We start from the raw sequence: 25606 nt of genomic DNA, 5'->3' as shown, positions 1-25606 counted from the left end.
ACCACACAATGTAGAACAGAGGTTCTCAAACTGGTGTCTCCACCTCTTTTGGATGGCTGTGAGATTTCCCAGGTGGCCCACAGATCCCCATCTTGAGGTTCAAGCTGGTTTGTGATCTCCCTCCCCTCTGTATACTGCTAGATCAGTCCTACTGTTGCTAGGGTTGCCAGGTATCTGATTTTCGAAAGGGACCTGTGCAGTGTCCAGTCAGATGTACTGACTGGACACCAAAAGTCCAGTTACCATGGGAGACGGGGAGGTCATCAACTCGCACCAGTCCCTGCTCAGTCAGGGGTGCCTCCTACTTGCATCTCATGGGCAGGCAGGCTCCACATCAGGGGGCTGCAGTTCTTGTCCCAGCCCTGGAGCAGAGGGAGTCAGCTTGTGAGGGGAGGAGGCAGGTGTAGGGGATTGACAACGAGGAGGGGGGAGAGGAATGAGCAGGGGGGCAGGGCCTAGGGAAGAGACGGGGTAGGGGCGGGGCAGGGCCTCAGAGGAAGAGGCAGAGCATGGGCAATGGGAGGTTCCTGTGCTCCTGCTGTAGTGTCCGGTTTTCAGACATTAGAAAGTTGGCAACCCTAGCCTGTGGCTGACTCTCGCCCCGAGATCTTAATGACACACATCAAGAGCAATGTGTGTATTTTTACTTTTGGAATGACCCTGTTGCAACAAATAGCAGGTGTCATTTCCAAATGTGCCTGGGAGAGGATACCTCCTACCAAGTGTTCATTCTTCTTACTGCAACTTCGTCAGTATCCTATGGACTGGTCAAAATATCCTACATCAACACCTGCTAGAATAAAGAAAAGGGGAAAGCTCCTTGTGTCATCTTCTCCTTCCTTCTGGAGCAGGGCTAAGCACAGCGTGATCTTGCATGATAACTCAGCATGTCAGTACGTTACAGTAATATAGAGTGGGGACAATGGGAGGTCTTTGTGGGGTGGGGATGAAGGAGTCTAGAGTAATAAGTGTTATTCCTGATAATGAAGAGGTTCCATTCTATTCTGCCCTAGAAATGTTCACTATATGGTAACATTTGAGCTGCAGTCATTTTACTATGGGAGTTAAGGCTGGGGAATCTCAGAGCCAACTCACAGTGGCTCTTTATGGTTCCTTAAAAACAAGTCCAGCTGGAAGGGCTAAAATAGCGGCTTTCGAAATATTGTGGCACTCTGACAACACTGGTTCAAATCCCAATTGGTTCAGCTAAGTCCTTCACCCTTCTGATGAGGCCATCCATCCTCTCACACACAGTAAGCTGCATGGAGTTTACCAAGGGATGTGGTGGATTCTCCCTCATTTGAAGGATTTAAAGCAAGATTGGGGTGTCTTTCTAAAATACATGTTCTAGCTCAACCACAGGATATGGGCTTGATGCAAGAATCACTGGGTGAAATTCAATGGCCTGTGTAGGAGGTCAGACTAGATGATCAGAATGGCCCCCGCTGGCATTGAGAACTATGAATCTAGGTCAATAAACCAAGTTGCAAGCAATGTACTGTGTGTGAAAGATATTGAAAGCTGATGCTCTGTCACCTCTTAAAGATCTCAGGACATTTTTGCAAGGTTTCACCTTGCTGTCCTTTCCCCTTTTTGCCATTGTTGTGCAATGCATTGTGTGCTGGTTGGTTGCCAGTCTCCACTCCAGAGGTGGCTGCATGTCAGAGGTAAAATAATTCCTTTATGCTGAGTATTATTGTAACAGTGCAGAGGGTCCTCCTGTGGTAAAGCCAGCTGCAGGAGGGCAAGGGCCCAGGAAATGCCATGGTTCACCCTTCAGTGACCTCCTAATACTTCCGTCAGGGATGAGGAGCTTGGGGAGCCTTAGAGAAGGCAGAGGGAATGTTCGCAGAGCCCAGGATCCACTGGGAACGCTGCTCCAAGCCCCATAGTTCCCACAGCCTCAGCAGGGAATACATGCCTCTGTGGTGACCTGTTGGCATGCCCCTTCTCCCTGGTTAGCATGACTGCTGGGGGGCCGCGCTGTCACTGGCTGCCTCGCCCCATGGCGGCTGTGTGGGGGGGTACGCTGTCACTGGCTGCCTCGCTCCATGGCGGCTGGAGAGGGCTGTGCTGTCACTGGCTGTCTCGTCCCCTGGTGGCTGTGTGAGGGGGTACGCTGTCACTGGCTGCCTCGCCCCATGGCGGCTGGGGGGGCCGTGCTGTCACTGGCTGTCTCGACCCCTGATGGCTGGGGGGGGCACGTTGTCACTGGCTGCCTCACTCCATGGCGGCTGGAGAGGGCCGTGCTGTCACTGGCTGTCTCGTCCCTTGGTGGCTGTGTGAGGGGGTACGCTGTCACTGGCTGCCTCGCCCCATGGCAGCTGGGGGGGCCACTCTGTCACTGGCTGCCTCACCCCATGGCGGTTGGAGAGGGCCGCGCTGTCACTGGCTGCCTCACCCCATGGCGGCTGTGTGGGGGGGGTACGCTGTCATTGGCTGCCTCGCCCCATGGCGGCTGGAGAGGGCCGTGCTGTCACTGGCTGTCTCGTCCCCTGGTGGCTGTGTGAGGGGGTACGCTGTCATTGGCTGCCTCGCCCCATGGCGGCTGGAGAGGGCCGTGCTGTCACTGGCTGCCTCACCCCATGGCGGCTGTGTGGGGGGGTACGCTGTCATTGGCTGCCTCGCCCCATGGCGGCTGGAGAGGGCTGTGCTGTCACTGGCTGTCTCGTCCCCTGGTGGCTGTGTGAGGGGGTACGCTGTCATTGGCTGCCTCGCCCCATGGCGGCTGGAGAGGGCCGTGCTGTCACTGGCTGTCTCGACCCCTAATGGCTGGGGGGGCCACGTTGTCACTGGCTGCCTCACCCCATGGCGGCTGGAGAGGGCCGCGCTGTCACTGGCTGTCTCGCCCCATGGCGGCTGTGTGTGGGGGTACGCTGTCACTGGTTGCCTCGCCCCATGGCGGCTGGGGGGGCCATGCTGTCACTGGCTGCCTCACCCCATGGCGGCTGGAGAGGGCCGTACTGTCACTGGCTGTCTCGACCCCTGGTGGCTGGGGGGGCCACGTTGTCACTGGCTGCCTCACCCCATGGCGGCGGGGGGGGGAGGCGCGTTGCCACTGGCTGCCTCGCCCCATGGCGGTTGGGGCAGCCGTGTTGTTACTGGCTGCCTCGCCCCATGGTGGCTGGGGGGGCCATGCTGTCACTGGCTGCCTCGTCCCCTGGTGGCTGGGGGGGCCGCGTTGTCACTGGCTGCCTCACCCCATGGCGGCTGGGGGTGGGGGACATGCTGTCACTGGCTGCCTCACCCTATGGCGGCTGGGGGGGCCGTATTGTCACTGGCTGCCTCAACCCATGGTGGCTGGAGGAGGGGGGGCACGTACGCTGTCACTGGCTGCCTCACCACCTGGTGTCTGGGGAGCTCTGCTGTCATTGGCTGCTTCACCCCATGGGGGCTGGGGAGCCCTGTCACTGGCTGCTTCACCCCATGGGGGTGGGGGAGCCCCGCTGTCACTGGCTGCCTCACCACCTGGCATCTGGGGAGCTGCATTGTCACTGGTTGCCTCACCCCATGGCGGCTTGGGGGTGGGGAATGTTCACTGTCCCTGATTGCCTCACCCCATGGCTGTGCTGTACTCAGGAGACCCAGTACGAGTCCGTGCTGCTTGAAATGTCATTAACTCCCACACAGATGTCTGCTGAGGTGCAGGCTGAAGTCTATGGGGAGCATGCCTGGGGGCTGCAGCTGCTTCCTGCTTGTAGCCCCACCTGCCTTCAGCAGGATTCCTGATCCACAGAGCCCTGGCACCATGTGTTTGAGGAGGGCAGTCTTCAAGCTCCAGGGACGGGGAGAGAGATTATATCACAGAAACACTGCTCCCCTTTCTGTGACCGCTGCAGAGCTCTTCCCTACCAGAGTTACTGGAGGGGACTGCTGGGCCCACTCTTTGTAAACCACTTTGAGATCCCTCAGGAGTAAATGGCACCTAGTCCCACTACTTACCTTAGCTTCCTCTTGCAGAGCTTGCAGCAGAAGCATGAGTGGTGCAGAAGGACCTTGTTGGCTGCCACACACTCCATAGAAGAGACAGGTTGGAGGCATGAGGAACATACCTCCTTCATCATCGACTGAAATGACAAACCCAAAGTTAAATAACACTGTGACCCCAACACCTGCAATTAAACATGCAACATCATTTTGCTGATTTGGCTCCTCCTGTTGACCTTTCTCGTCATATTACAAATGATGTTAATTTTTTTATTAAACGCTCAAATTCCTGGTTGGTCCAAGCTATTTGCTGTCATGTATAGGATCAGAGTTTGGGCCCAGTTAGGAATGGGTGAATGAGTCAGGAAGCGACAAGAATTGCCCTGAACCTTTCCCCCACAAGCGGATAGAACCATTTAAAAAGTTTGAGTGAATAAAAAGACAAATCGACACACATAGGACCTGATCCTGCAAACTCTTAGAGTAACCCTATTAAAACCAGATGGCCCAATCCCCAGTGTAAGAAATGCTCTCATAGGTTGTGTAGTTAAAATCACACAAAGGCAGCAAATGTAAATGTTATTTCTCCATTAGCTACAGTAACAAGCCCGGGGCGCACATTCATCCAGTATGTTTTACTATGGCCCATATTTTACAATGTAAGCCCCATATTGAGGCCTGATTCTGCAAACTCTAACTTACCTGAACTGTCCCAGTGAATGGCTTTGGAATGCATTGCACAGCCCTATCGCACCCCTCACCACTTTGTTTCTGGGGAGCAAAGGAGCAGAGACCCCAGCTCAGCTACTGAAGTAGCCACAAGTAGTTTGTATGGGCAGTTGCCAGGGTGGTCTGTAAAGTAGGTAGTTCATTGAGATCTGTTTTCACAGTGACACTGTTCAGCAGAAGCTCATCCCGCCTGATGAATCCTTTCTTAAGCCTAGTCTGCAGAGACTTCACGGAGATTGGAAGAGGGGTTGGTAGGAGCTGACCCCCTGAACTCAAGAAAAGCCTAACTCTCTGATTCATTGCACCAGTGACTTAGTAACTAGAGCCCGGGCCAACATCCACTGGTCAAATGAGTGAAAATCTGATTTTTCCTGAAAGGATTTCCATGTTTGCTTTGATTTGGCTCTGGTGTGTGTTTTGCTGCTGTTCTCTGATCACTTGCGCTCTGTGTCTGCTGGCAGGTTTCCCAGTTTGCGGAATGTAATTCCCTAGGGAACCTGTAAGAGATTGAGGCAAGTGTACGTCCTACCTTTTAGGGGGAGTAGGCCTGGGGACAACAGTTTCAGTCCTGACCGAAGGCAACACCAAGGACTATTCCATTACAACATCACACCCACACGTGTCTGAAATGGGACTTGATAAGGGGGAAAACGTTGTGCTCTTTATTTTTAATTGATGCATAATCATTTTAGACTCTACTTTTTTACCTTAAAAGTACCAGGTATATGAAGTCATTTTGCTTTTTGCTGGATGACTGACTCCTGGGAGGCCAGGCGAGCTAAAATGAGAGCATTTTCAGCCCTTAGTTGAATGTCTGAGTCTTTCACAAGGTAAGCAGGTGTTAACAAGCGAGCAAAAAAAAGTACGTGCCATCTGATGAAAAATCCCAGCCCTTCTCTGTTTCCCAGTCTGCAATGATGTCATAATCCCACTAGTTTTCTAGTCCTTCATAGCATTCCTCCCAAACTGAGGGGGACCAACCTTTGCACTGTTCCATGGAAAGCTGTATCAGCTCAGATATAAGGGTGCAGTGGGAGCTTTGCACTCTATTGATTCTTTAAAAAGGGATGCCTGACTGGAAATATCATAATATAATATATGGAGATATACCTATCTCCTAGAACTTTTCCATATGAGGAAAGATTAAAGAGGCTAGGACTCTTCAGTTTGGAAAAGAGAAGACTAAGGGGGGATATGATAGAGCTATATAAAATCATGAGTGATGTGGAGAAAGTGGATAAGGAAAAGTTATTTACTTATTCCCATAATACAAGAACTAGGGGTCACCAAATGAAATTAATAGGCAGCAGGTTTAAAACAAATAAAAGGAAGTTCTTCTTCACGCAGCGCACAGTCAACTTGTGGAACTCCTTACCTGAGGAGGTTGTGAAGGCTAGGACTATAACAATGTTTAAAAGGGGACTGGATAAATTCATGGTGGCTAAGTCCATAAATGGCTATTAGCCAGGATGGGTAAGAATGGTGTCCCTAGCCTCTGTTCGTCAGAGGATGGAGATGGATGGCAGGAGAGAGATCACTTGATCATTGCCTGTTAGGTTCACTCCCTCTGGGGCACCTGGCATTGGCCACTGTCGGTAGACAGATACTGGGCTAGATGGACCTTTGGTCTGACCCAGTACGGCCTTTCTTATGTTCTTATGTTCTTAACTGGAAGGGACCCTGAAAAGTCATTGAGTCCAGCCCCCTGCCTTCACTAGCAGGACCAAGTACTGATTTTGCCCCAAATGGCTCCCTCAAGGATTGAGCTCACAACCCTGGCTTTAGCAGGCCAATACTCAAACCACTGAGCTATCCCTCCCCAATTATTTGATGTTGCGACCTGGTTTTCATTGCCTAGAACTAGATATTGATAGAACAGCATTCCAAAGAGAGCAGCAGCGCTTTAATGTTGCCAGTATAAACTAGCCCTTAGTGCTCTAAAATCCACACAGACTCCAGTTTTACTTTAGAAGTATTGTCAAGGAAAACAGCATTAATTAAATAGAGGGAAGATGAAAGACCCTAAGTGATAAGGGTAATGTGGTAAGGGTAATGTAATCGTGACTCATGCGCCTTACCCATTTCTTGAACAATGGGACTGAGTGTCATCAAAGGAAAGCAAGTAGCGGAGACTGTCGATGGCTGTATGATCAAAGGGATTGCTGGACATCAGGAAAGGTGCCCATAATAGCCCTATTCTAAGGCGTGGTCTACTCTTCAAATTTAGGTTGACATAGCTGAGGTGCTCATGGATGTGAAAAATGTACACCCTTGAGCACTTTAGCTATCTCAACCTAACCCCCAGCGTAGACGCAGATAGGTCAATGGAAGAATGCTTCTGTCAACCTAGCTACCATTGCTCGGCAAGTTGGAGTTCCTACAGTAATGGAAAAGCCCTTGCTGTCGATGTAGTTTGCGTCTACATTACTGGGTTACAGCGACATAGCTATAGTGCTAGAGCTAGTCTGTTGTGCCTGTAGCGTAGACATGGCCTAAGAACTAGTCTATGGTCAACACTGACTAATGAGATACCAGATACTGTCCTCAGTCAACACAGTAACTTACATTTATCATGAAAAATGAACACAGAAAACAAATGTCAACTTTTGACAATAATTCATCCAATCTACATGAGCCAAGGGATCTCACCTATCAATGTCACTCCTCAAAGTGCTGTATCTTTGTGGAAAAAGGAGTCCAAAGGAAATGACAGAAGTTGGCATGTATCATAACTTTGTATTTCCTGGTTTTCAGAGGTTTAAGTTTAGCCACTTTCCACATTCTGAAAGGGCACGAGGCAGTCCTGGGCAACCTTTATTCTGCGCTATCAAAGTGTTTGGGCAGTTAATTCAAGTCTACAGCCTGCCGTTAGTATTCGTTGTCACCAGGTGCTCTGAGCAGGAAAGCAATTGCACAAAGCTTTTATGGTCTTTGGCATTACAGGTGCTTTGGCCTTTTGGCTAAGATCAAGCGTGGTATAACTTTACTATTTGATACCTCCTTTATTGGGGGATTAGATCCATTCTTTGTAGGGCACAGAGTCAATGAGTAGTAAGTTGTTTCCATTTCCAGCTACTATGATTCTGTGATTATCAATCCAGTATTTCTACTAGTTACTGGCCTCCCCAGTGCCCCTGGGTATGAATGTGTGAGAAACAGAACCGTCGCTTAGGCCCTCCCAATCCTGAATGCCAGTGGACTTGATTGCAGTGTGAAAGGCTCCTCATGTTCAACTCTTTCCCTTGGGCTGAAGCAAATATATTTAGTTGGGCTACAGGTGAAGGTCTTTGGGTTGACTAATGGAGTTGGGAAGTAATTTTAATAATCATTTGGGAGGCATGCAGAATGTTTCTTTAGTTGAGCTAGTCTAGAGGCTTCTGATTTGGAGCCGTGTCCATTCTTAGTGATATGTGAAATTTGTCTGGCTTCTCTTAGGGCTGAGTAATGAAGAGCAAAGTAGAAAGACCTGAGTCTGGGGCCAGAGCATGATTCAAAGACCCCTTTCCTTTCCCAAGCCTATTTCACAGATGACAAAACTCCAGCCAACTCACGTTGAGATGGTGATGCAACTTGGTAACAGTTGGGAGGTTCAAATTTCAGGCACAGACTCCACCTCTTCTATACTCTATTGTTTCCTAATGTGACAGGAGTGTCCTATCAATGGTTGATGGGACATGCACTCTACATGCTGCTACAGTCATTGTAGGCCTAACTAGCTGAGTAAAGGATGGCACTTCAGCCTGTCCCTCTCTCCTTTCGTTGTTTCATTGCTGTGATATTATTTAAAGGGACACAGTCATGACTGGAAGTTTTGGGTCTGCATAGTAAGTGTGATACGTACCCTCCTGTGCCCCAGTCAATCCATCCATCAGCTTTCATAGAATCATAGACATGGAGGGCTGGAACCTCGAGAGGTCATCTAGTCCAGTCCCCTGTGCTGAGGCAGGACCAAATAAACCTAGTCCAGATGTGACAGGTGTTTGTCCAACCTATTCTTAAAAACCTCCAATGATGGGGGTTCCACACCCTCCTTTCGGAAACTCATTCCAGAGCTTAACTACCCTTATAGATAGAAAATTTTTCCTATAATAGCCAACCTAAATCTCCCTTGCAGCAGATTAAGCTGATTACTTCTTGCCCTACTTTCAGTGGAGCACAACTGATCACCATCCTCTTTATAACAGCCCTTAACATACCTGAAGACTGTTATCAGATTCCCCTCTCAGTCTTCTTTCTCAAGACTAAACATGTCCAGTTTTCCTTAACCTTTCCTCATAGGTCAGGTTTTCTAAATCTTTCATCATTTTTGTTGCTGTCTTCTAGTATGTCTATCAGAGCACATCTTTCTTAAACGTGTGATGCCCAAAACTGGATACAATTCTCCAGCTGAGGCCTCCTCGCCTGTGGAAAGTGGGACAATTACCTCCCGTGTCTTACATACGACATTCCTGTTAATACACCCCAGAATGTTATTAGTCTTTTTTGTAATTGTATCACATTGCTGGCTCATATTCAATTTGTGATCCATTATAACCCCCAGATCCTTTTCACAGTACTACTGCCTAGATGGTTTTGTATTTGTGCATTTGATTTTTCTTTTCTACGTGCAATAATCTGCACTTGCCTTTTTTGAATTTCATCTTGCAACTAGACAATGTTTACAATGATCGCTGTACTCTGCAGACAGATGCAGCAGGGCAAATATTCTGACCAACATAATGCATTGTATCCAAAGACCTCCGAAAGCAGTATGCAAACTTGCTTGGAATTTGAGAGGAAAAACCCTCTACTGGTTTGTTATTGTAGGGTCTCAAATGGTGGTGAGGCAGTGAGAATGTGTTGATTTTTCAACATGTATTTGTGTTGCAGGTATTTGCATTTGTTTTTCTTTGGCTCTTTTCATGCTTCAAGAGGCCACATATAGAGCTGAAATAATGCAACATCTATCTTGTCGTGATATTTCAGTTCCTGGATGATGGAAATAGCTTGAAAGGAAGACCTCTCAAATTACTTCAGCCTCATAAATGGCTCACTGAGGCACTGGAAAAGCCCATAAAAAACAGCAACGCAAACAATAAGATGATTATTTATTAAGTGCTGGCAGTGCAAGATATTTGGGGTTATCAGAGGCCTGGTCCACACTAACCCCCCACTTCGAACTAAGGTACGCAACTTCAGCTAGGTTAATAACGTAGCTGAAGTCGAAGTACCTTAGTTCGAACTTACCGCGGGTCCAGACGCGGCAGGCAGGCTCCCCTGTCGATGCCGCGTACTCCTCTCGCGGAGCTGGAGTACCGGCGTCGAGCACTTCCGGGATCGATTTATCGCGTCTAGACAAGACGCGATAAATCGATCCCAGAAGATCGATTGCTTACCGCCGGACCCGGAGGTAAGTATAGACCTACCCTGAGTTTCTGTGGAACCAGAATACACCGCCCATGCAAGCAATACGCAGTTTGCTAAAGCAGCTTTGCAGCTGTCTTTAAAATTAAATAAAATAAACCAGATGCCTGGGGAACTTGAAACTAATTAATAGTGTGTCAAGGAGGAATAAGAAAAGCAGCGTGGAAACATTTTCTACAGCAACTCCAAAAAATCAAAATAAACCCAGTTAGTCCTGTTTACAGAATTGATCCTGAACAAAACAATGCTGGAGGAGCTAAAATGCTTGGGTATCTTTTTATCCCCCAAGACCAGGTGCACTCAATGGATGGTGTCTTGCATGGACCTATGTGGTTTTGCCCATTGCTTTATTGTTTTGTGTATCTCTGTTGTTCTGGGTTCTGGCCAGAATTGAAACTGCCCTATTGCCTCCTGTCTTTCTGACTTTGTCTCCTGGATGTCTCACCATCAACTTCAATTTAACATGGCCCAAAGCCAAATCCCTTATCTTCCCACTTTTAAAAATCACTCTTGGGTGTGTGTGCATTCTTTCTAAGGGATGGAGCTGTTCCTTCTTGGCTTACACTTGTTTTTCCATGTCAAGGGTTCCTCCTGTGCTCCAAGAAAGGCTCATCAAGGCTCTGGCTGGAGCTTATCAGGGGCCGCTACTACATATGTCATCTGGAAGAGTCACCCTAGAGTTATATGTGAGGTGCTCCCTCCTTCCAGAGCTTAGCTCTCTCAGACCCTGCTCCCCAAGGAGTGAGGAGTGAACTCAGATCCCCACCACATGACAATATTGACTCACTGGATGAGCCCCTGTGTTCCTTCTTAATGTATCTGCCATAAGTTTCCATTCTGCATCTGATCATTTGGTCCACCCAATGTGACAGACATCCTACCTTCTGCAGGGACCAATGCCATATGTTTCAAAGGAAGGAATAAACCAGCCATAACATAGCTGACCAATGCATGCAACACCGTATATGGGAGACAAGGTTTCTTCCTGGCTTCCCCACAGTTGAGCAGCTTATGTCCTGAAGTATGAAGTCTGATTACCTTTCTCCTTATCTCAGTTCACTGAGTGCTAGGTGAGCATAGAATAACCCTGCCCTTTTAATCTAGCCACTTTAACTCCCTTGGGTATCTTGAGGCAGCGGGTTCCATACATTTAACTACATGTGGCAGGAATAGATATTTTCTTTCATTTTTCTTCTTCTTGTTAATCATCAGTGTAAGTGTCAGAACCCCTTCTATCTCAAAGGGGAATTGGTAGAAAGAATAATAATAACAATAATAATTCCTAGCTGTTATACTGTGCGTTTCATGAGTAGATCTCAAAGTGCTTTACAAAATAAATCAGTGTCATTAGCCCCATCTTACAGAAGGGGAAACAGAGGCACTGAGCAGCGAAGTGACTTGCCCAAGGTCACCCAACATGCACACTGGCATTTCTGGGAAGAGAATCCATAGGGCCTTAACCACTAGGCTGCACTGCTGGGTTAGTTTTTTAATAGATCCTCCATGATCTCACACATCTTGAGAAAAATCCCCACTAACTCTTTTCCTTTCCAGAGAAAGGGCTAGACTGTGACTTTAGGCAGCACCTTAGCAGAGGGCATCAGCTGCACTGCCCCACATGTAGCCCTGAGGGGCACAGACACCCCACTGAGTCGCAACACCTTTGCTTCCTCCTTGCTCTGAGGGAGAGGGAGCAATTTTGCTGCTGGCCTGTACTAGCAGTGAACTGCTACACCTTGGTGTTGGCCAACGAGTAATGGGGCTGGAGCCTGCTCCAGAGAAGGCCTGTTAACTCAAGATTTGAGCAGCCTGCACAGAGGGTTCTGACGCAAATGTTGTCCCTAATCCAGCTGCAATCCACACACAAACCCCTCTGGCCTGAGTTTGGTGGTGCTTTACACCTGGGCTAGCTGGCTCATCTGGGGTATAGGCCAAAACCCAAGTGCTGCTTACTCAGGCAGGTAACCCACATACTTTGCAGTGAGGACACAGGCTAAACCACTCCAGTGCTGATAGTCCTCCAACGCCTTCCCACAACTGTGCCCAGAAAAACAGACAAGTTCTCCCATAAGTCACTGGAAAAGGATCACAGAGCAGCTCAATTCACTGTAGCTCTGAAAGCCATGGGCTATGCCCCCAGAAGTCCTAGTGAGGCATGTGAGTGAGTGCAGCACCCAGCAAGGACACACTAACGGGGATGTGGCTTTGTAGTGTGACTGCTCACACCAGGCTTGGCTCAGAGCTGAATGCCGATCACCCGAATTAACTCGGCAGCGAAGAGGTGTTCTTGCTGTCTTGTATGACCAAATCACAAGGTAGCCCTAAGTAACTCCAATCAACTTATCAAACGTTAGACACGTTCTTTGCTCATGTTTTTATAGCTGGTCAAAGTACGCAGAATTTTTCTTTTCTTTTAATTCTGAATTTTCAAAAGAATATGGTTGTAAAAGAGCAAAAACGTGGAAAAATAATAAAATTCTTCTTTTTTTGTGGATTTTTGTTGTTGTTGGTAATATATTTGTGTTGAAAATTCATTTTTATTTTTTTTTAGCAGTTTTGGCTCTGTTTTCTTTTTAGCTTCCATTGATAAAGCTTGGTGGTGACAATGAAAGACTCAACTAGTTCATAAGCAGAGGCATTCTAAATACTTTGAACTGAATCAAACATGTGGCAAAACAAAATAACGAGACCAGAGTATTTTCAGAGGTAATATTTACCTTCAAAATGCAGCAATAAAAATTAAAAAAAAAAAAAAAAAAAAGGGGGGGGGCAAAATATCTAATATATTGAGTTGAGAATGTACAAAACAAGTTCATAATAAAAAGAAATTTTTTTTACAAAGTTTCAAAATGGATTTAAACATTAAACATAAGAATGCATGGACACTAAAATAAAAGATTTTGTATATAATGAATAATAAATTACAGGTCTAAAAAAGAAAGAAAGGAAAGCAATAACCATCTATTTCTTTAGTTGAGCTTGATACAGTCTTAACTAGAGCATCTTTCTTCATGGCCACCTTAGGGGGAATGACACTGACAAACATTCTGGAAATCCTGATTTATACAGTTTTAGGTAGTACTGAATACTTGCTATGTACTGGTTTCTGCTAAGTATCTCTCCTCCCACCCCCGCAAAAGCAATTTGAAGATGTTCTTTCTTTTAATAGCTAAGCAAAAACTATTCCAACACATCCATGAGAGAGAGAGAGAGAGAGAGTGTGTGTGTGTGTGTGTGTGTGTGAGTGAGAGAGAGAGAGATAACATATGCTTGTTGGGAGGTCTGCACTGATATCAGAATGAGATGGACAAGGTAGGATAAATGAGTCTGTTTCCAAAATACCCAGACAGGCTAGTTCTTTTGGCTGGCTCTAGTTGTCCTTTTTTCCTGCCTGTGTTCAGAGATGTCCTGGACACACCCGCAAACACTATTCAGAGGTGAGGAAACCACCCTAAAACACCCATTTGTTTATTTTCTTGCTTGTGCTGCTATCGAAGACCCAGCTCTTCAGATGTGGGGTAACTCCAAGTCTGTCAGGTTAGTGAGGCCTGGGATGTTGTTTACCACAAGTGCTGGCCCTGAATTGTATTTGTACGCCAAACACTAGGAGAATATCCTAAAAGAATCACAAAACTCGGTGGAGTTCCTGTATGTCACGTGGTTATTAAATCAGTGAATTCATTGTTTCTTCTTTACCTGGTTAGCATCTCCCACTATTCAAAGTCTTCTATTTCTTTGGCTTGGAGTTGCCAAAAGTGACAAAGACCACCCCTGTTTCCTGGAAGCTGCCATTGGAGTGGAAATCTTCACCTGGGCTGTTTAGGTACCTCCGAAGGAGGGGCGAGGCGGTTATCTCATACCGGGGAGGAGAGACCACATTGCACGTAGAGGAGGTTTGGGTCTCTGATTGCTTGGTGACAGTGGTGGATGAAGTGATGATCTTGTTTCCGAACTCATCCACCTCCTCGTACTGCTCGGTCACAGTTCTGGTGGCTCCGTAAAGCTTGGATCCATCTGGACCTGTCTGCAGTTCTAATATGCTTTTCTGCCTCCTTGGATTCTGTGGACTAGAGATGTTTAGGGGAGCTTTGTAGTCAGAAAAGCCTCCTTTGATTGCACCATGGCAGCTGCCTTTGGATGAGTCCGGTGCGCACCTCTCCTTGTCACTGTTGCCACTGAGATGACGCTCAGGGTTGCTGAGATGGTGTTGCCTAATTGAGTTTGATCCTATCTTCATCTGGATGGGCTCCTGTTCATTCTCCAAGGGAGCTGGATTGCATCCACCAGACCCCACTGATTTGCGAGTTAATGAGTTAAAGATGTCCTGAGTGAATGTGTCCCTTTTTCCTGGCATGTCGGGATAATCTGGTAAGGGGGCATCCCAGGGGGAATATGCCATCCTGGGTGATTCTGCAGGCTTTCTGGCAGCAGACTCAATGGAGATATAGGAAGGAGATGATGGAGAATTTACGCGCTGCTGAATGATGCAGGGGACCTCTAACTCTCCTTTGGGCATCTCCGTCTTTTCTGACCCATTTGCACTTCCCACAGATGCTGCGTTTTGCGTCCCTTGTGCTGCTTTCTCTTGCTTGGCTTTGCTGGACACGATACTGATCTTGCGGATATTGTTGCTGGTTGTAGGGCTCTGGGCGTTCCCCAGAGACTCCTTGAAGAGCCCAGAGAGCCCAGCTATGTCTGATTCTGACTTTAGATTAGAAACGGAATAGAGAGCTTTCCTAATGGCCTCCTCAATGTCCAGCAACCTAACTAGCGTCTGCTCCTTCAGGTGGATGATCTCAGCACTTGCCCTCTCTAGGTCTTCAAAAGCCAGCTCCACAGAGGAGACGCTGTCAGAATCTTCCTTCGCCGTTTGCTCGGCCTTCTCGGCCTTGTGCTGCTGCGTCACTTGGTGAGGCTTCTGATGCACCACCCATTCTGGGACATTCTCAAAGAAGCTCTTCAGGGCTTTCACATCCACCTTAAATGTCTCTTCCTCAAACTCCTTCACTCGGGTCAGGATCTCTTGCAGCTCCTCCTGCCTCCGCAGGTTCTCAAAGATCTCCATAGCCTCCTTGACGCTGCCCTTCATGATCTCCTCCTTGTGGAAAGACAGTCTCTTGCGACGTTCATCCTCCGTTTCTCTGCAGGGCTTTTCTCGTATGACCACCACTGGCTTCTGTGCAAGCTGCTCCCTCTTCATTTCAAGATGTCCCCCTTGTCTGCTGTTCTCCTGCTGCTGCTCCTTAAAGAGGTCCCTGGAATGCTGATGGGAAGATGCTGAAGGCTCTTTTTGTCTTCTCTGATTTGTTTTTTGGGTGGTGCTCTGATTATCCCATGACCCATCAGTATTAGACATGCTTGCACTTTCTGTCTTAGGTGAGGCATTTAGTGCTGTGGCAGATCCTTTTCTCAGAAGGGTAGCTTGATTCTTAGGAGAGGTACTTGGCTTATTCTCACTCTCGGGGTTAGTAAGACCTCCCTGATATCCATCCATCCATTCTTGTTTTGACGTTAATGTGCAGCTGTTCTCTTGGCCAGATGAAAGTCTGTGTCCCTGAATTTCCTCAGCTGGACAGCAGTTCCTTGGAGCTGCTGCCTTCTCTTTGGTCATCACCTGTTCTGTTTCAGAGCCAGTCACTCTATTTTTAAGTGGCTTTGATGTCTTAGAGTCTACTGACTCTTTCTTGCCCTGTTCTTCCTTGATTGCCTTGTACCTTTCCTCTGCTATCTGAAGAGGTGTTTTGATGATGTCTTTTGGTGCTTTCTTCTCAGAGTTCTGATTCTTTACTGTAACAGCATTGGCCATTGGTGATTGAGGGGTACAGCACTTTGAGTGACAGTCCCCACATCCCACTTGTGCTGAGGCATCAGCACAACACGAGTCCTTAGCCTGATTCATGGGTGGGGTTTTTGCTCTGCTTAGCTCGCTCAGGCCTGGAGGTTTAGGAGGCAGTGGGGGTGGGACTAGCTTTGTGAACCTCCCTTTACTGTTGCTTGCAGGGTGTGAAGGTGCCTCCTGCAGGAAGCACTCAGGTTTTGGAGGTGGAATGGGTTTCCTCCTTGGTGGGGCAGTAATTTCCGGTTTGGGGAGAATCGCTGGTTTCTCTGAAGGCCTCTGATCATTGGCTTTGGTGGAGGTGGGATTGAAGGTCTTAGGGAGAGCGTTATGCATGGATGCAGCACATCCCACGGCTTCATCTTTTTTGCTTGGTTGGGAAGGGGCAGCTTCTCTTGCTTGTGTCATGGGTGGACAACACTTAGTTTTCATCACAGCAACTGGGGGAGGAGGAGGAAAGTCATTATCAGACTGGGACCCTGAAGCCACTACAGCTGTCTGGTTACTAATTGATTGAGTCTCGTTTTCCTTTTTACATATGGAATATGACTGCCCTGCATTTCTGTATATCATAGCGGCTTTAAAATCCCCTTTGGAGACATTAACGTTAGACTTCTCCAGCGACTGAAGAGTGGCCTTTAAGTTACCTCGAACAACATCCTCCTTCTCTACTTGTCTCTGTTCTGTCGCAGCACTTTGCAGTGCTCTGATAGCTGTCTTTACATCCCCTCTGAGCATAACATCTTGCTCTCTTTCTTCTTGCACTGATTGCTCTTTGTACTCAGACTCAATAAAAGGGTTTACATAGGGTTTCACTGGCTTGGCAGTATACAGACCATCCTTAACGCTAACATCTGCACTAGGCACAACTTGGCTTTCCTGGCACAAATGCTGTCCTCCCTGTACTTCCTCGGAAGTACTGACCTTTTTGTGAGACATCATGCTCTTCTGAGACACACTTGCGTGGGACTTGGATGACTCCTGGACGCTGACGGTGGCGCTGGCTTGATGCTGCTTGGCCGGTGCACATTCCTGTTGGCGAACAGTTGATTGCAGGGGCACTGGCCCCGAAATGCTGGATGCCTGCTGCTTAGAGGCTAGATGGATTTCCTCCGTGCTCTTGTGGCGCTTGCTCTGGACTTGGTGCTGAATGCTTTTCGCCTCAGCTGTGGCCAGCCTCAAACTCTGCATTGCGGCTTGAAGATCACTTCCAAGGGCCTGCTCCTCCAGTTTTTTTGTCGTCTGGCTGGTTTCCCCTGCCACTGAACACTGGCTTCTGGCCATGTCATCTTTCTGAGCTGCCACTCTGGTGGAGGCTGCTCCCTGTGGTGCAATCTTCACTTCCTTCACATCTCTAGAGACTCTCTCCTCTCTCTCTGCCTTCTTGCTGCCATTCTTAGCCTTTTGCAGTGACTGTGTGGTCGCCTGAATATCCCTGCACACAATATCTTCCTTTCCCATCCCTGGGGGCAGGCTCAGGGTGTGCCCAAGACACTGCGCAGTGGAGTCTGTGTCACCTGCATGCACTGCCTCTCTTTCTAACATGTTCTCTTTGCTAACACCTTCACACATGAGCACTCTTTTAGCCCCCTTAATGCCCCCTTGTCCCACATCTGCAGTCACTTTTTCTGCTGGCTCGTCCTGTTGCCAGGCATGCATATTAGCCCCTTGCACATCCTGCTGGATGAGTTCAGCTGGTTCCTGTTCTGCTTGAGAGGAGACAAGGGACTCTATCTCGGACTCCCGCTGCAGGTTCTTTAGATAGTCCAGGTCTCCCTTCTCGATGCAGCTGGTGTACAACTGGACATTCCCCTTCTCGTTATCCTCCCGTTTGACGGTTGCCATCATCCTCTGCTCTTGTGAGGAAGCCAGCAGGTTCCCTATAGTTGACTTCACATCCCCCTTGACAACTTCCTGCTGGACGGAGTGGTGCAGGAGGGAGTAGATAGTCATCTTCACTGACCCCACCTCTGTCTCTTGCATGACCATTCCCTTTTTGATGGAGGCATCTTGGCTAAGGAGACTTTGGAGAGCCTTAGCAACATCATCCCTCAACTCCTCTTTGCTTTTATCGGCTTCGCTCGGGTCCAGTAGCTGCAGCGGGCTGACTTTGATCTTGCCCTCCTCGTCCTCCTCCACCAGCATCCCCTGGGCCTCCACATTGGTCCTGTGCAGTAGTTGCAGCATGATCCTTTGCAAATTGCCTCCCACAATCTCTTCCTTTTGGATCTCTGGAGTACTTTGCCTGCTGAACTGGTACTTCACCATCCTCACACTCCCTACGTCATTGGCTTCGATGAGGATCCCGTCATGCTGGATGGCCTGGCAGGCGCAGAGGCCTTCCAAAGTCTCCCTCACTGTCCTCTCTTTCACCTCAGTTTCGGTTCTGTGTTTAGAAGAGCTGAGTTTATCCAGAGGGGTGGTTTCAAACAGCCACGTTGTGCTCTTCACATCAGCACAAGGGACCACCTCCGGGGCATTGGTGCTGGCAGACCCCTCGGGGTCTTTGAGACTGTCCATGGGCTGAGTTTCAAACAGCCAGGTGCAGCGCTTCACATCCCCTTTCTGGCTGTCTTCTCTCTGCACAGTGGTCATGCTGGAGCTCGCTTCAGACTCTCCCTTCAGGGAATCGATGGGCTGGTTCTCAAAAAGCCAGGTGGACGTCCTCACGTCGCCCTGCTTGACGTCGCTGACGCTGACCATCCTCACGTATTTCTTCTGGCTTACCTGCTGAGACTCGAAAAGCTGCTTGTTGGACTGGACATCTCCTTTCTGTACATCATCCACTGTCCTGGCCACAGACCTCTTCCCCCCAGAGAAGGAATCGAGAGGCTCCGTCTCAAACCTCCATCGGGCAGACTGGACATCCCCTTTCTTGATGTCCTCTTGGGTGACAGCCCTGATGACGAACACCTCCTCCTCCTTCTTGATTTGATCCAGAGGTTTGGTTTCGAAGAGCCACCGGGCACCTTTCAAGTCACCTTTCATTATTTCTTCCTTCTTCACTGAAGTGACCTCATGGTATTCCCCCTCCTTGTCCTGGATGGCATATAGGGGCAGGCTCTCAAAGAGCATGGTGCAGGACTTGATGCTGGCTTTGCTCATTGTCTCCTCCTGGATCCTCTTGATCTCCGTCTCATCCACCTTGTCATGAATCTGGTCTAGGGAGTAGGTCTCAAAAATGAACCTCTTGCCTCCGATGTCCCCGCCCTCGATATCTTTCTCTGGGGGGATTTCTTGGATGCCCTCAGTGTTGTTCTTTATAGTATCCATGGGGAAGTTCTCAAAGAGCCAGGTGAACTTGTGCACTGATCCAGCTTCAATGTTCCCATCTGCAGGGACGCCATTCTCTTTCATGGCTGCAGACAATTTACCCGGTACATCCAAGGGCTTGGTTTCAAAGAACTCCTTCACCCGAGACACTTCCCCGGACTGTATCTCCACGTGGCTGGAGTACCTGACCATTTTCTTTGAGTCGGTCTCGCTGGAGGCATTGGTGATCAGTGGTTCAGTCTCAAACAGATGTCTGACAGTTTTGACGTCGACTCCTTGTAAGTCATCTTGGCAGTATGCTTTGCTGACCTGCAAATACTGCTCCTCCTGGCCTTTCAGGGAGTCCAGGGGCTGGGTCTCAAACATCCACGTGTACGACTTAACGTCAGCCTGTGGTACAGAGCTTTCCCCTTCCTGCTTTTTCTCCACCTTCTCATACAGGGTGTCAATGGGCTGTGTCTCAAACAGCCACCTGCAGGTCTTCACATCACCCCGCTGAGTAACCTCTCTTTTCACCGAGGAGTGCTGTTCTGCTTGGTTGGCTTGGTGATGGATGACATCAATGGGCTGGGTTTCAAAGAGCCATTTAGCTGTTCTGACATCGCCAGCTATCACTTCCTGCTTTGTGATCCCTCTGATTATATCCACCTTCTCGGTGCTGTCATCAAACTGGTCCAAAGGTTTGGTTTCAAACATCCATTTGTAGTTCTTGACATCGCCGCTCATGACCTGCTCTCTGCTTACAGAGGTGACCTTGTGGAAGTTTCCGAAGCTGTCTTTGATGGCGTACAAAGGTGTTATCTCAAACAGGAACTGGTTGGCTTTGACGTTCCCAGCTGGTATCTCCTCTTCTTGTTTGGTGATGGGCTCAGCATCAGACTGCTTAATGCTGTCTAATGGGAGAGTCTCAAACAGGTTCTTGAAAGATTTTACATCTCCCTTCATCACCTCTTGTACATTAGAGGCTGAGAGGGGGTCTTCAGAGGATGCCTTGGAGATGCTGCCTAGGGGACAGGTCTCAAAGACATGCTTTCTTTGCTTCACATCCCCCCTCTCCTCTTCCAAAAGCCCCACTCTCTTTAAATGGCCCACTTCAAAATGATCTTTCAGGGTTTCCATTGGTTGGGTTTCAAACAGCCAGAGTGTAGATTTCACGTCACCGCCGATGACTTCTTCCTTGGCTGGGCCGCTGTCTGAGACTTCTCCTTTCAGAGAGTCAAGAGGCTGGGTCTCAAAAAGTAGACGCTGCTTACTGACATCTGCCCCTTCAACGAAATCCATGGAAGCCTTGAAATCCTTTTCTTCCACTGTCAATTCTTTGATCGCATCAAGTGGCTGAGTTTCAAACATCCACCTTGCTCCACTGACATCCCTTCTTCCTGCCTCTTCTAATGAAATCCCCCGGATAATTTTCACTTTGGAGGTGTCCTTGTTGATGGTATCCAGTGGCTGAGTCTCAAAGAGCCAGCGAGCTGTCCTGACCGCATTGCTCTGTATTTCTTCTCTGCAGACGGATTTGATCTCGTGGATGTTGCCAGTTTTGTCTCTGATTGCACAGAGTGGCTCTGTCTGGAACAGTTTGATGGTTTTTTTGACATCGCCCTTTAGCTCCTGGATTTCTGATTTGAGCTGCAGGATACTCTGCTCCTCCACTGAGCTGTAATGGCCCAGCGCGTCCAGGGAGTAGGTTTCAAAGAGTTGCTTGGCACCTTTCACGTCCCCTCTTTGAACAGGCTCCTTGAGAACTGCCTCCTGCACGTCTGTTTCATCTGAGTACATTTTGTTTAATGAGTCCAGTGGCTGGGTTTCAAACAGCCACCGGGCTGTACGCACGTCCCCTTTGGTGTGGTCTGTCGTGGGCGCTTTGGTCAATGCAGACAGCCTGTCTCCATTTAACGACTGGCTTTCGAACCTCTTGGAGGTGCTTTTCACATCCCCGCTTGGGATGGTTTCCTCCTCTGCCAACTTCTTGGTGGCTTGATGCTCCCCGATAGAGTCTAGCGTCCAGTTTTCAAAGATCCAGCGCATGGACTGAACCTCCCCCGGGAGCACTGCATCCAGATTCACGGAGGCCTGGGCACTGGGATCTTCTGTGTTGAGCATTTCCGCCAGGTCCTCAGTCACAGCTTCCTCCAGGTTCTTCCTCAGCTCAGGATGCATGTGCCTGTAGAGCCTCTTCAGCTCATTCACCTGGCGCTGCTGGTAGAACTTTGAGAAGGATTCCTTAGGGGGAGGCAGTGGGTTTGAATCCAGGGAAGTAGAGGCCTGGAATGAGTCTTGCAGGGGAGGAGGGGGTAAGACCTCTTCCATTTTCTTGCCATTCACTTTAGATGACGTCTGGTTCTGAAGCTCTGCCATCTTTGGGGAAACAGTTTTAAACGTCAGCATTATCTCTCCCCACTAGTCCGGTGCTCGTTAGTAGTGAGAACAGCAAACAAGTGAGGAAAACCCATGCACCTACTGAATATGAATTCCAGACCTTGGATTCAGCAGCACACAGCACCCAAAAGCATCACGCCACAGCAAACTCTCCAGGCTTGGGGTTATGGTGTTAAATCTCTTTCCACAGCCAGGCAGTTTAAATCAATCCACACATTTCTAGCAGTTATAGTCTAGAATCCCCACAACTAAAGTCAGCTAGAGAGTAATAGAGAGACTGGATCTGGATAGTGTTAGCAAGAGAGGATGAGCCTCAGAATAATATTAACGGGGGCACGTCTGAATAGCAGGGAGCTAATGCCATGCTTAGATCTCTCCCAGGTGTGCAGTACTGCAGTGGGCCTGGGGAATGAAGACCCAGTTAGGGATTCAGAAGGAAGCTCCCTGGTAATCAGATGGGAGAAGACCCAGTGAGGAGGCAGAACTCAGTGACTATGATGATGTGTGAAGACCATCTGTATATTTGGGTGGATAGAACGCTGCATGAAGTAGTTAGAAAGATGGGTCTTAATCAGAGCTAGTCTTTCTCTATCTATGCCAAAGCCTTTTGTTACAACCTGTGCAACCTCCACCTCCAGAATGAAGGAAAACTTGACTGGATTAATGATTTCCTCTGTTGTGGCTTGACCATGTGTCCCATAGCTCCAGGTGAAACAATGATAGTTAATATGCTTGGAAAACATAATGCAGATTGGAGACCTAAGATAAGTGACATTTAACTTGGAATGTCATAGGTATTGGGCCAAAATGAGAGTTGGTGTAAGTGAGATCCCCTCATGCCTACTTGTGATCTGTAAGGGAGAGTAACTTACACATCATGGAGCCAGAAGAAAATGTGCAAAGGTGTACAATAAAGTAATGTGTGGTCTACTTTAACTTCCACTGCCTTAACCCCTCCTCCTCGTTGCTTTTCCTTATGAGGTCCTGCCTTTTGGCTCCTCAGCATGTGAGTTAAACCAGTTAAGATGCAATTAGACTTGGTGGGCCAAATTCAGAGATGATACATAAGGAGGGGACTAAGTAGGGAAAAGGAAATCTAAGCAGGTATAACATACACACTTTGAGGGGCCAGGAGAAGGTGTAAGTTACGCCAGTAGATTCCCTCCAGACCTATTGGGCCAAATTCTGCTCTCGGTTACATGGAAACATTTATATTGAAGTGAATGGGAGTTGCATCTATGTGTGACATTAGAATTTTGTCTGCTTATACACTGACTTTGCTCCCTAGTAGTTTAGCTTGTGAAGTTTGATTGTGGTATGGCATAATGCTATGTTGAACGTACAGCATCTATACTATAGGAGATTTACTATATATACTATAATCTAAAGGAGATTTTACCAATGGGAGGTAGCGGATGCTGCTAATCGTTACCTAGGAGAGACCATAATTCTAGGAGTTCATCTTTCAACACAAGCAGAAACCTTTGCATGCCATTAAACTTTGCATATTTTTTCACTCAAGATCGGTTATGTGCAATGTTACGTCACTCTGTTAAACACACAAATACTTCCATTTAAAAAAAAATGCATTGAACCTTAGTAACAAAAGACCAAAATGAGTATATTTCATGGCAAGTTGCAAAACACTGCCGTTTCATATGAGCTGACATATTTCTAAATTCCTGGATCCTTTTTATGTAAGGTGATTTTGAACCCCATAGACAAGTTCTAAATATGGCTGAGCAGTTGAGGTGTCGAGCCTCCATATTCTGCATGAGAGTGCTCCTCGTTGTCAAGCACAGGTAGTTAAATCACACTATACACCAGTCCACAAAGACTTTGTTAGACAACCACACGTGTTTTTAGCATGTCCTACCTTGCTTGCTTTCTGGCTGTCAGGAGGATGAGCAGCGCTCTCCTTTGTGGTATTCTGAAAGAGAAATAAAACATAATTATATAGAACTGCACACATTCATATGCTCTCTCTCTCTCTCTCTCTCTCTCTCTCTGTGTGTGTGTGTGTGTGTGTGTGTGTGTATAACATACTAGTTCTTACATTAGACTTTTTATTCTTTCAGAATTATGTTTTCCAACCCAAAACCCAAAAGAAGGCGTTATAATGGAAAACCAAGAATGCCCTTGTGGACCGGTAAGTGCACTGTGGACACGTTCATTCACAGGAGAGGCACGGAGCATTACATACGTAAGTACAAAGGACGGGGAGTGTACGGGAATCGGAACCTGCCCAGATGAGAGCATTTTTGTGGGGCTACAATGATACTCTGATTTAGGAGCAGGCATGAGAGGGGACCAGGTAGCTAAGCTACTTGAGAAAGATCATATTTAAACCATTGTTCTCAGCTGTACCTGCCCCTTTTTGGTACCCTGCCCATTTGTGTGTAAGGGAACAGACATGAATAAAGCTTCAGACTTCCTGCCGCTCAGTATGGACGATTACCCTAAGGCTTAACTTGGCTATGGATACATCCACATGTGAGCTGGGAGATGTGATTCCCAGCATTGGTAGATGGACCATAGTAGCATAGCTGTGGGAGCAGAGGCAGCAGCTTGGGCTAGCCGCCCATGTCGGTGCCAGGGGGTCTGGGTGGGTTTGTATTCAGATGGTGAGGCCGAGAAGCCGCCCAGCTACGCTGCTACTTTAGGTGCTAGCTTGAGCAGAGCCAGCCGAGGTTTATCTACATGAGCCAGGCGTCACACCTCCCAGCTCCAATGTAGACGAAGCCTGAGTGTAGAGCCTCTCCTCGCACTGTGTTAGAGTGCGCCAGTGTTGTGTGTGCTGCTGCACTGCCTGCACAGGATGTAATGATGTGTTTTGATAGAGGTGTTTGATGGAAACGGGATCCAAGTAAATGTCATAGAAAAACTTTCCCTTCCAGCCTGAAATTGATTTATCCACTAGGATTTACGTAGGGCCTGATCCTGAAAGGTGCTGAGCATCCACCACATCCCTTGAGGTCAATGGGAACTGCGGGTGCTCAGCCTCAGTTAGGATCCGACCCTTGTATGGCACCTTTTGAAAGCCCCAGTGCATATTACAAATGACTGTATTTGTATCCTACAGGGCCTGATCCGGCCCCTTTGAAGTCTATTGGACTTTTGCTATTTACTGCAGTGCAAGTGGGATCAGATCATCAAGGCCAGGGGATGACTTTACTTGTTGCTGGAATGCAGTCACCTCTGGGGTGGAATACAGCACCAATTTAACAGCACGCAGCAACACTACACAAGAATGTAGGGATGGGCGTGAACAATATCACAGGCCGCTGAAGCTGCAAGAGAACTGTAGATGCTTAACATAGGCACTGTACTTGGAGAAGGTTATTAAATATAGAGGATATAGAATAATGTGTGTGTGTGTGTGTATATATATATATATATATATATATATATATATACACAATATATATATGAGTGGCTGCGTGTATATAATGTATATACAATATATGTGTGCGTACATACATGTGTAATATAACAAATAAACCTTCTACCAGGGGCTTACATATATACATCGATGGTAAATTAATATGTTTTACAGCTCCTTGGCAAGAGAACGATGGTGATTTTTGGAGGATTAATTTCATCATCTATCTAAAACAAACCTATTCTCTTTCCCCTCGTTATGGCCAGTTGCTGGGAATGGACATTGCTGAGATGCTTTTGGTGACTCCTACGAGGGACTGGAATGAAAAGCATGAGATACTTACAGACTTTGGGAGGCTGCCTGCGTGAGCAGCTGTCTCAGACAGATAGAGAGCTGACCGCTCCTTCACGGAGGGGGAGGAGGGTTTCCCGTGTCCTTGGTGCAGTATGCGTCTAGTGTTGTCTAAAATTGACTGTGTCCGCTCATCTGAAACAGGGACAGAGGTGTGTGTTAGATATACGCCAGCGTGCCAAGGCAGCAAAGTGGGCTGGCCTTATGCACAAGGGAGACAAATGACTGCATGGGTCCCTGACAGGAGCCTCAGCAACTCCCCACCCAATCTCTTCAACAACTTCTGTCCCAATTGCTCAGGTCTCCAGTGGTGGGGAGGAACTGGG

At 47.9% G+C, this 25606-nt stretch overlaps 1 protein-coding gene across 1 annotated transcript in view; it reads right to left on the bottom strand.

Moving 5' to 3' along the window:
* Positions 1-13786: 13786 nt before the first annotated feature.
* The window catches only part of XIRP1 (xin actin binding repeat containing 1), a 46151-nt gene continuing 34331 nt past the window's right edge, over positions 13787-25606 (bottom strand). Inside the window, exons 5-7 of the mRNA XM_065399745.1 lie at positions 25273-25415; positions 23424-23477; positions 13787-21526 (exon numbers count right to left, since the gene is read on the bottom strand). Coding sequence (XP_065255817.1) covers positions 13787-21526; positions 23424-23477; positions 25273-25415 — 7937 coding nt within the window. The remainder of the gene's footprint in view (positions 21527-23423; positions 23478-25272; positions 25416-25606) is intronic.

This window comes from Emys orbicularis, chromosome 2 (assembly GCF_028017835.1).
Source record: "Emys orbicularis isolate rEmyOrb1 chromosome 2, rEmyOrb1.hap1, whole genome shotgun sequence".
NCBI lineage: Eukaryota > Metazoa > Chordata > Testudines > Emydidae > Emys > Emys orbicularis.
This window is presented reverse-complemented; position numbering and strand designations above follow the sequence as displayed.